The 11413-nt window shown below is 41.8% G+C and overlaps 1 protein-coding gene across 3 annotated transcripts; it reads left to right on the plus strand.

Moving 5' to 3' along the window:
* Nucleotides 1-78: 78 nt before the first annotated feature.
* On the plus strand, nt 79-11339 carry znf106b (zinc finger protein 106b). Of its 3 annotated transcripts, none has more exons than XM_039598740.1 (21): nt 79-160; nt 403-607; nt 729-790; nt 1549-1752; nt 1849-2958; nt 3064-3412; nt 3499-3559; nt 3959-4113; nt 4194-4254; nt 4349-5087; nt 5170-5219; nt 5365-5498; nt 6725-6859; nt 7061-7177; nt 7290-7481; nt 8009-8071; nt 8815-8934; nt 9210-9281; nt 9418-9489; nt 9592-9738; nt 9841-11339. In XM_039598740.1, the coding sequence occupies exons 2-21, from the start codon at nt 482-484 to the stop codon at nt 9895-9897; spliced, it is 4026 nt and encodes a 1341-aa protein (XP_039454674.1). In that variant the 5' UTR covers nt 79-160; nt 403-481; the 3' UTR covers nt 9898-11339. The 3 variants fall into 3 exon arrangements, with proteins under 3 accessions (XP_039454674.1, XP_039454676.1, XP_039454675.1); XM_039598742.1 differs by having other exon boundaries at nt 3064-3406; XM_039598741.1 differs by having other exon boundaries at nt 102-607.
* Nucleotides 11340-11413: the final 74 nt, after the last annotated feature.

Raw genomic sequence — 11413 nt, forward strand, 5'->3', positions numbered from 1 at the left:
TGTCCCATCTTACCTTTTGTAGATCTACGAAATTTCCTTTCCTCTCACAAACTTCCGGTCTCCGGAACGCGATTGGCGGACTTTGACGTGACGTGATTTACGCAGGCAAACATGGCGGCATGAGACCAGTGGATGCTTGTTGCTTTGTGAAATTTATGCGGTAAATATTATCTGCAGCTAAGATTTTGTTACGTGGAACCGTAACCGTAGGCGTCACTTTGATGCGATTAACTTTACCCAGCGGCTTTGGCGAATCGTAATGCCGTTAATGCTTGTGGACAAGTGTTAAAACCGTTTCAAACGAGTGGCTAGTTCTGACTTGAAGACCACGTTGAGCTAATTTTTTTTCCTTTTTTTTTTATTGAAGTGTTTCAATGGCTGTACTTCTTTTCTACTACTCAGGTTAAATATAAATGCTGCCATCAGTAATGACATGTTGAGACACTGAACAGTTTGGGGTTCTAGTCTCAAGTCATCAGAAATGGCAAACGTTCAAACTCCACACGAGAAGGTGGTCAAATCCCATGTGGAGCAGAATCCTCCCCAAACCTCCCAGACGTCTAAAAGCAGCTACTGCATTTTGTGTCGCAGCTGGTATTTGAAGCATGTAAGTGGTTCTTGATTCACCGAGGCATCTGGATTCTCAGTAGAGATGAATGACATGCAGTGTTTAACCTGCAGCTCTTTATAGATAATTTGTAATCTTGATAATATGTCTCTAACTACAGGCAGCACACGAGCATATGCACAGCATGCTGCATCACAGAGAGCTGGAGTCAGTGTTGGGCAAGTGAGTACTGTGTGTAATTTGAGAAATGTGTGTTTATCACTGCTTAGGACAAACACCTTTCATTCAGTCAGACATACAGTGCTGTGCAAGAGTCTTGAACCACCTCTCTTTTCTTTATACATTGCCTCAGAAGCCAAAACTTTTTGCAGTTTTTCAAGTAGCCTTGAACAATATTGAATTCTATTCAGTTTTATTTATATAGCGCCAAATCACGTTAAGGTGCTTTATATTGTAAGAAAGAAAACTCTGAAATTCAAACAATCCCCTTTGAGCAAGAATTTGGTGACAGAGGGAAGGAAAAAAACTCCCTTTTAACAGGAAGAAACTGCTGACGGATCTAGGCAAAAGGAGGGGCAGCCATCTGCCGCGAACACTTGGGGGTCATGAGAGAAAGTATGGAAGAAAATATTTCTTTAGACTTTGACTGCTTCCCCTTTCACTTTCAGTCCAGTCATTATACTTGACCATTTTCAGTGTTTGTTTGTTTTTAAAGCCGCTGACAGTGACTTACAATTCATTCAAGCATAGAAAAGGACATTTAAATCAAGAGATGAACTAGTGATGTCTCTACACATCATGGCCACCAACTTGGCAAAGAATCTGTTTTAACTTGTATCTTTAGGCACTTTTCTATTAGCAGCCTGTCCCAAAAAACATTATTTATTCCAATCTCTTTAGTTGAATCTATGAAAAAGTTTCACTGACATATAACGGTATCTTTAATTCTGACAATATATGTTGTGCCCTTTCTTGAACAGAGATTCCTTTCATGACTGTCAGGCATGCAAAGCTTCCTCCATGGGTTTAAATGAGTATGCCCAGCACATCTCGACCGTTCAGCACAAAGCCAAGTTGAAGAGCTTGATGTCCAAAAATGTGAAGCCCCTGTCTCTGTTTAAGACACTCAGCACAGAGTCTATAACCCGGATCATGGAGAGAAACAAGGCACTAAAGAGAGAGAAGTAAGTTTTTCACCTGTTTTTAATAAAACTATTGGAATCTCTCCATGTTATAATATGTTGTTGTTGGAAACCTCTGCCTTTTTTTTCCATTCGTAGGAAGAAAGTAACAAAAAAAAAAAGAAAGAAACTCAAGCAGGTGGCTGGTCAGAAGCGTGCTCATTCGTCAAAGGGAACCACCGCAACAAAGACTGGTGCATCCAAAGTGGAAAAGCATAGACGGTTAAAACCGGTGCAGCTGGAGCAAAGGCAGAATGATGAGCACAAAGGCAGGAGCAATGCTGTCGTCCAGAACAAGGAGAACAAAGTATCCAGTAAGCAAAGACCTCCTCACAATGCAGAATCAAGCCTTCATTGTCAAAGCAGGAGACTGGCTCCTATGTCTGGAGAGCCCGAAGGTCGAAGCTGGCATAACGCTTCTGTCAACAATCAGCATTGCCTAGTCAAACATGTGACCTCCCAAATGGAAAGATTTGTCAAGACTCAAGGGGGTGCCACAGACCTCTGGCACCAGATGGCAGGACCTGCTGTGAGCCAGTACAACTATCGCAGCAGGAAGTATAATGGTGCAACAAACAAAGACTTCACCAGCGACCAGCTCCCTGATAATGGAGCCGTCATCTTTGATCAGAGCCAAGCTGTGACTACAAGGCAGCAAAGTGTACGCTGCTCAGCTCAACCTGCACCGGCCAACAGCGCAGCTCCTATACGAGAAGTTGACGTCACTGCCATGCTGAAGCAAATCAGAAGAGCGCTGGGTGTGAGGGAGCCATGCAGAGCAGACCGAGAAGCCCGGAGACAGAAGAGTGAGGCCGGCGTCCAGGTGGCTGATCCCGTGACCTCACAGCAAAGCAGAACTGAGGCAGAGCAGCCAGCAGGCACCTCCGCTTCGACTGAAAAAGTTCAGAACTGTGAAAAGAGCTCAGGAGGTGCAGACAGACTGCCAAACAACGGGAATAACGCATCTCAGGTGGCCACCAACGGCCTGACTTCACCTAAAAGATGTACTGAAAAGACCGCTTCATCTGAGCCCGACTCAAACAAACCTAAGGTTCGAATTGCTCACAAAGCAGGCCAAGCTCATGGGGAGAAGGAGGCTGGATGTAAATCAACTACAAAAACGTTGCTTAGCCTTTCGGGGACCAGGAGTAATCAGAACTGGACTGCAGGGCATGAGGAGGTGAAAAGGAAGGCAAAAGGCACGCCGAGGTGAGGAAATCGCCATCCAATAAGGTGTTTCGTTGTATTTGTGCTTTCCCAGTTTGCAGTTGGATATTTCTTTATGCTATTTGTTGCCACTGTTTAAACTTTCAGGTTTGGAATTGAGTTGTCGAATCGTCCGACTCACCAAGACTCAGTGCATCCGCAGGACTTTGACCTGCCGCTGTCCGAAGGCTTCCACTGGGAGTCGTTTCCAAACTCTGTTTCGATGCCACACTCGACTGCACCCCCTCCATTCCGAGACACTGCTGATACTGAGCGTGCCAGAGAGACACAGTCAGACTCTCAGGTTCAGGAAGCTTCGGGACAGCCGGCTGCAGCTCAGGATCCTGGCAGCAGCCAGACAGCTGCACGAATACAGATGAAAGTGGAGCCAAACTTTGAGGATTTTAATGCAGCTTTAACCGGCAGCACTAGCAAGAGGAAACACACCATGGTGACGGTGATTAGTACTGCATGCTGTGACGCATTTCCAAAACATCCAGTTTGCCGATGCATTTCAGTGCTGGAATTGATGTGTTTTTGCAGGTTGACGGTCTTTCTGACAAGGAGCCAAGTGGGAAAAAGAAGAAAACAAAGTCAAACAAAGGTGATTCTGATGATTAGTAAGATTTTTTTTCTAGGTGACAAACCTTTTTATATGCAATGAAATGAAAGAAATTGGAACAAATATTGTCACATTTGACCTCTGACCTCTCCTTCAAGGCCAATAGATTGAGCTTAAGGTCAAAGTGATAATGATGCTCTATTTAAAACTATGTTTCCTCCTGCCATTGTTTGTATTGACATCATATTGGGAATGATTTATGGGGGTTCTAAATATCACGTTAACTTTCTACCTCAGTCTGCTTTCAAACGTTCATAAACTGTCTTTTATCCTTAAAACTATGCTTAAATTATGAGGCAGCTTAAGATAATGTTGCATTTTGGGGGGGGGTTTCAAACATTCGTCAGTCGTTCCCACTTTCTTTTTTTCCTCCACTTGCAGATCAGGAACAAATGGACCAGCTGTTGGCGGTGTCACTGCGTGAGGAAGAGTTGAGCCACTCATTGCAGAATTTGGACAAGTCTCTGGTCCAGGCCCGTAATGCCCTGCAAACTGCGTATGCAGAAGTCCAGAGACTTTTGCTACTGAGACAGCAGGTAATGAAGAAATATCCAGTAAATAAATGTTTGACCTCAAAGGTAGCCATTCATAAGTTTGGGTTTTTCTGCTGTTTTAGTTCACTTCTGAGGTCAACAGCCTAAGAGCCAAGCGCATTGAGATCCTGCAGGGAATGCAAGGTACGGTAGATGTACACTGGCAGTGAAAGCTTGAACTCAGAATGGTTCGGTGGGCAACAAATGCTTTTCTCTCGTCTTTCTTAATCTCTTCCAGAAGGGTACTCGGGAACATCGTCATCAGGGGGAGCTGCCAGTGTTCGATCTCCCTCCATTTCTCCTTCCAGCCTGTTGTCTGGCTCCTCAACAACTCAGCAATCAGCTTCCACAGCTCCAGCATTATCCATCACCCCACCTCTTCCAGCTCCTCTCGCTTTAACAGTGAAGCAAGAAGTGTGCCACCGGTCCACAGTTGGACAAGCCAGCCACTTGTCCACAACGGTGCCCAGTAACACCAATGCTGCTCAGGTCCCTCTGAACCAACCCGTATCTTTGTTTCCCTCCCTGCTGCTCCCACAAACACATTTAGCAGCTCCCTTAACTGCTGCTGCTGCCATCTCTGCCAATCAGTCCAATGCAGAGTGCTCCACATCTGCAAATATACTTCTTTCTCTTGAATCATCTGCCAGGCAGCAGCAGCAGCAAGAAACAAGAGAGGGATTACAGGACTGTGCAAAGACAAAGATGGTGGCTAAAGAACCAGAGCCAGCCGGTGGTAATCCCGAAAGAGAAAAACGGCAACCTGTGGCAGATGACAAGGGGAACGAGAGCGACGATTCTGTTGAAATGATTGACCGCTCCAACATGGAGGTCATAGCCGTCGATGAATCGGACTGTGAGGACTCCCTTGGAAAAGATTTAAAAGTTCCGGCGCAGCCACAGGAGCCTTCTCACTCTGTGAATGCTGAGTTCAGCTCTGCAAGCACACAAACGTCTCAACAAAGTCAGGACGAGAGGTGAGGTTCACGCTTTGGATCGTTTCAGGGTTCCAATCCTGGAATTTACAGGAAAACTGATCCATTTCTCTCATCCCTTCAGTAAAATTAAGCCTCCAGCTTTGGAAGGGAAAGATGCCAACACTCCTGCAGGTGAGTAATCTCTGCAGTTTGTCAGCAGTGATAAAACATACTGCCTTTTTGAGCTAAAATTTACCATGAAAATTTCAAATATGTTATATATTTTTTAGATTCTTAAAAAAAAGAAAAGAAATAAACCTAGTCGCTGTTATTTCAGCATCCGTTGATGATGAGGAGCCATCCTTGGGAGAGTTTCTAAATCACAGCGGCCCTGTGCACGGCCTTCAAGTCCACAATGGCGTCCTGTACACGTGTTCGGGGGACAACACGGCTCGGGCCTACAGTCTAGTGGTATGTTCTTGGCACTTCAAAATTTTGTCCAGTTTTATCTCTAGTGGCATTTTTTTCAAGAGCTACAGAAAACAATTACACAGTTTCCACTGTGTCACTTACTGTTGACATATTTATACAATAATTTACAATTACCTGCAGAAAATCGGTGTCAGTATATAGTAAGTTACATAAATTACTGTGAAGACATAACTTCACATACTGCACCCGTCTCTACAGATTGTAATGAAATGTTGTTGTGCAGTTTTTAATGAAATGAGCTGACAGTTAACCGTGAGCAGGGGTTAAAGTGGGATTTGGCAGGCATTGATACTCGCTAAGACTGGGTGTAGCAGTATTAGAATTACTAACTGTACCAACTGAATTCAGTAAGATGTAAGCAGATATTATGTGAGATATTTGGCTAATTTCAAGTTCCTATTTGCTAAAATTTCACTTGCAGTTCCCGCCTGTGAAAATAATCACTCATCTTCTTGTTCTTCTCTTTCTCACATCTTTCTTCATCATCAGTGTCGCACATTAACGTTTTTTCTCTCTGTGGGAAACGCAGCAGATGCTCCTCTTTAGTAGGCAGCTATAAGCTTAACTACAGCAACCCCAGCTTTACATATGCACCATGAATGCATCGCAGGGGTGAGATGGGGTGTGTTCAAGGTGTAAATGAGCCGTGGGACATTATTTTCTTATCACTGAAGTATCTCCAGGCCATCACCAGAAGCAACGCCAGGCTGCAGCGTGTGAACTCATATCAATATGCACTAACCTGACTGCCAGATTTAGTTGCTCATTAGCTGAAAGTTCTGGAATGCTGTCTTTCCAAACCGTTCTGGTCCACTTTAGCCCTGACCATGGACAGCATAGCAGATTGTAAATGGGAATAAGAGTTTGCTGGCAGTTGCTTGGAGAAATTGGTCGTAAACTTGCAGCTTTTCTTTGGAAGGTAAATGTGCTCTGTTTCTGATTTGCATTGCACTTTTACAGGTTTTACTACCACTCTGTGGTTAGTTAGCCAGTGTTTGCAGACAAGCATTTTTCATGCAAACGGATGGAAACTGGGGGCCATCTGCTAGCGACCAAAACGATCACAATGAGGTTTTTGGTACAGCACCCTCTTTGAGAGTGATTTTAATCAGATATAAGCGACTGAATGTCACTGTTTTGTCTTTAAAGAAATGTATGTCTCTTTTCTCTATTATTAACATCTATATTTTGTCTTATGTATCCAGACCAAGGAGTGCTTAACAATATTTGACGGTCACACAAATAAAATCAACTGTCTACTGGTGTCATCCATCCCAAATATGCCGACACGCCTCTACACGGGATCCAGCGATCAAACTATCCGCTGTTACAGTATAAAGGTATGTAATGTCTTGATAGGACTTAGTGTGTTTGGTGTTGGACGTGTTTTTGGAAGTAATAAAGTGCTGCTGTCACAAAGTTGTCCACTGGCTGGATTTTAGTGTGAAACTCTTAAGAGTCAGATTGTGTTTGTTGAAGTAAACATATGTGTTTTATTTAGCATTTATTGATTTTGTCTTATAATCGACTGTTTTCTGCAGTCTAAGAAGTGTCTGGAGCAGCTTGCCCTTCCTGACAGAGTGCTGTATTTGCACATAGCCTGGAGTATTCTGTATGCTGGGACCGCCAGTGGATCAGTTGCTAGCTATGACGTAAAGGTCAGTGAAATCGGATAATTACATGCCATAGTGTTCATTTAAAAAAAAAAAGAAAAAAAAAGATTCCCTTCCCTTCTCTTCTTTCCAACAACGTCCTCTCCGATCTTTTTAGACTCTGAAACAGCTGGATGTGTTCGAGTGCCACGGCCCACGAGGCGTGAGCTGCCTGGGCACAGCTCAGGAGGGCGCTCGCCGGCTGCTTCTGGTCGGGTCGTATGACAGCACCATTAGCGTGCGCGATGCCAAGAGCGGCCTGCTGCTGCGGTCGCTGCAGGGTCACACCAAGACTGTACTTTGTATGAAGGTGGGGAAATTCTACATCCTTTAACAATCTATTTTGTCTATATCTATGTCATGCTAAAAAAAAAAACTCTTAGAGAAATTCATAACTCTTGCAGATCTCCTCATCTCGCTACTAGATATTCCACCACACTATGAAGCAAATTAGATAGAAAAGGCTGAAACAAGATTAGGCAATAACAGACCACAACAGCTGTTGGCCAGACAGTAAAAATGTTATAAATGAAAATACAGTACAACATTTTTTTTTGGATTTGAAAATAAATGAAATGTAGGTTGGAAGTCAAAGAATTAAGTTGAGCCCAAAGCTGAAAACTGTTATTAAAGTTCTCATAATCAACATCAAGTCTGTATTGACATCATAGTCAACATTCAGCATGTGGTAAAACTTGATAGTCATAAAATGACAACAGTGAAAATGTTTTGTTTGTCTGTAAATGTGGGAGGAAATGGTTGGCTGCTGTTTGGTTTATTACCTGCAGGCAGCACTTCTTGCATCTTGTTGACTTTGGTTGTTGTTGTTTTTTTCAGGTAGTGAATGACCTGGTTTTCAGTGGTTCCAGTGACACATCTGTACATGCCCACAACATCCATGTAAGTGACTTGACTTACTTAAAAAAGATCAATAAAATTATGCTAGCAGGAATTTTCAGAGTTATTAGTGTTGTTTTTAAAAAAAAAAAGGAATTCTGTTTTAATGTTTTCTTTTTGTTTTAGTGTTTTAGTTTGGGTGTTTTTAGTCATAAAATGTTGATGTTTTATCACATGAAAGATGCAGACACCAAATCATTTCTGCTAGCAGGAGTTTTTCTTTTTTAAGCCTGGTTATCAGTCAACCATAAAAGGCTCATTTTCGTCCGGCAGCTGCGTAAAAACAAGTTTGAAAATGCAATAACTCAAGAACAAGCTGATGAAGGATTTTGAAATTGAGACAATTGGTGCATCTACTAAAAATCTCAAAAGAATTTGAATCTTTGGGAGCTCAACCTCAAGATCAAGGTCAGAGGTACATTTTTTTTAAACATTGTGAACAGAATAAATCGAGAAAGATGTCACTGAAGATTTTTGAAATGCTACCGTAGAAGCACTACTAAAAGTGTCTGACGACTTCTAATCCTGGTAACCTTGACCTAAAGGTCAGAGGCCAACTTTTGTGAAAATCACTGAGGATTTTCGGATTTATAACATAGGTGCTTCTACTAGGAGGCTGAGGGCTATTACTGTTGGCTGCCGGTATTTTTAGTGTAACTTTAGTAATGTGTGCTAGCCTTGTGCTTTTGGTAAGTGATGTGTGCTTGTTATCGTTTAGTTTTGTTGCCATGTTTTCCTGTCTGCAGACGGGCGAGTTGGTTCGCATCTACAAGGGTCACGGTCATGCTGTCACATCAATTGTCATCTTGGGGAAAGTGATGGTAACAGCCTGTTTGGATAAACTGGTTCGAGTTTATGAGCTACAGGTATTATGACTCCATTTTCTTCCAAAATAGAACAGAAAAGAATGCAACAAAGTCTGTTTTGAATGCATGATTAGGTTACTGTTTTTTTTCTTTTGCAAATGACCGTTGTAAATCCATTTAGACTTTAAATGCTGTGCGGCATTGGTTGATGCTACATATTTTTCCCTGTGCATGTAACCAGTTACACAGACAACACAATTTGAGGAACCTTTGTAATCTGGTTTTAGTTACAGTTATCTACTGTCTTGTGTGTGTGTGTTTTGTTTTTTGTTTAGTCTCACGACCGGCTGCAGGTATATGGAGGTCACAGTGACATGGTGATGTGCATGGCTGTACATAAAAGTGTGGTAAGTGGAATTAAAACCGGTCCAGCTGTATTTTTTTTTCCTTTTAAATATAAACTTGTGTGGCAGAGGTTCATACAGGAAGGGATGGATTAACACTGCTGACTTGTGTCTCTGTGGTCGATTGCTCCACACGCAGATCTACACAGGCTGTTATGATGGCAGTGTTCAAGCTGTAAAGCTCAACTTGATGAAAAACTACCGCTGCTGGGTAAGAACCTGATGTTATTAACTGGAACAGTGACTCCTGCAGCAACGTTCACAGAGTGTCTTTTTCCTGAAGATTTTTTTGTTGCATTTGCTCTCTTTCCAGTGGCAGAATTGCTCTCTGATCTTCGGCATGCAGGAACATTTGCTACAGCACCTTACTAAAGATCACAGCAACCAAAATCTGCAGACGGTCAAATGTCGCTGGAGAGGCTGCGACACGTTTTTTGCCACGCAGCATTCAGTCAGACAGGTACAGTTTGTTAGCGTACCTCATTAGCTAGGCTTTGTGTTTTCTTCTTGTGGTTCATTCACAGAGACCAGTTTGTCAGCTTTGTTTGCGTTTTTGCCGCAGGAGCTTCCTGAACACATGCAGACTCACGTGGAGAACGACAGTAACGTGCAGCCCTGACGGGAATGGTGGTAAAGTGATGCAGCAAGCCAGGGTGGAGTCTCACACGCACTCACATTTTTGTTACCAGCTTGTCATTTTGGTGGTATTCTGACATTTCAAAGTCATCAAACTGCAAGTAAAATTCTGAAATTCTCTGAGATTAAAGTTAGAAAAATTGAGAGAAATACACGACACAGATTGTGTTTCAGTGAGAATGAGCAGCGGATGATAGCTTGAGCTGGAAAACATAAGCTTCTAAATCATCTAAATCACTGTTGCTTTCTCCTGGAAAGGCTCAGCGCTAAAAATCACTAGTGTGCTACTGATGGTTATAAAGTAAAGCATAATGCCATAAATCATGCAGTGCGGGCATATAAACCTGATCAGGATATCTATGCAGAGTAAAGCCACTTTGTTTCTTCCTCTCATAAATGTGTCAATTAATCTCAGGCGATTTGTATTTTCTCACCGCTTTGTGAGTTAATAATAATATTCGGCTTTTTTCCCTCTTAAAATATTTTGCATTTTTCTCCTATATTTACCACTCTAATCCCACAAAATTGAACTTCTTTTCCTTGGAAGTTTATAACTGGTATTTTCTTGAAGTGCCACTAATCCATTAGATCATTTCATACTTTGTAATTTGGACTTATTTGATGATTAAAATAGTTTCCTGCGTTTTTTTTTTGTTTTGTTTTTTTTTCTTCCTGTGAAGACGTTGAGCTGTCATGAATATCATTCATTTGTATGTGAAGCTAATAAACATGCAGGAAATTGAGAAACGTGTCAGAATAACTGTGAAGTAGACTGTACGGTGAACTCCACCAGCTGATGATGTTATGGAAGCTCGTGTTCGCCACTGAAAAAAAAAAAAGTTTGCTCTCCATAAATCAACATTTCAAGTTGTATATCGTGAAATTTCAACTTACTCCGAAGTACCTTAAAATTTTGAGGTATTTAGTAAGCCAAAATTTTGAGATGCGCAACTCAAAGTTTCAACTTTGTCTGGCAATTTTTAAAAACTTATTTATTTATATTTTTCCAGTGGCGGAATTGAGATTCCGTATGATACCCATGAGTTTTCTAGGAGACTCCTCGCCTCCCCAGACAGATGGGAGAGATCAAAAATAATGCAGCAGAAGCAGAGATACTGTATTTCTTTGACACATAGCTGAACCACCATGATTTTATTCATGTAAAGCCTCAATTCTCCTGCTTATTATTCCTTTATTTTGTCAGCTGACTTATAACTTTTACATTTTCACATTTCTGACTGTAAATCTTGGAAATGTTCTGTTTCCCTGTTTAACTTTGGACAGCCTGGTTTCAAATATGTGATGTAGAACAAAGACTCTCCAGCAATCTTGTGTAATAAGTCACGCCTTAATTTTAGTACAGTATGTATTTTATTTTGTTTAATACCTACTGTATGTGTACATCAATAAAATTACAACAAATAATCACAGTGTTCGCCTCCACTTTAAAATAAAAGCATTGATAGCCACATATTCTTTACGACTTAACAACAAAGGTA

Source organism: Oreochromis aureus, linkage group 15 (genome assembly GCF_013358895.1).
Source record: "Oreochromis aureus strain Israel breed Guangdong linkage group 15, ZZ_aureus, whole genome shotgun sequence".
Taxonomy (NCBI): domain Eukaryota; kingdom Metazoa; phylum Chordata; class Actinopteri; order Cichliformes; family Cichlidae; genus Oreochromis; species Oreochromis aureus.

Coding starts and splice junctions, on each gene's coding strand:
- znf106b (XM_039598740.1), top strand. CDS start 482: ATGGCAAACGTTCAAACTCCACACGAGAAGGTGGTCAAATCCCATGTG. Junction 608..728: donor GCAGCTGGTATTTGAAGCAT/GTAAGTGGTTCT, acceptor CTCTAACTACAG/GCAGCACACGAGCATATGCA. Junction 5,499..6,724: donor CTCGGGCCTACAGTCTAGTG/GTATGTTCTTGG, acceptor TTATGTATCCAG/ACCAAGGAGTGCTTAACAAT.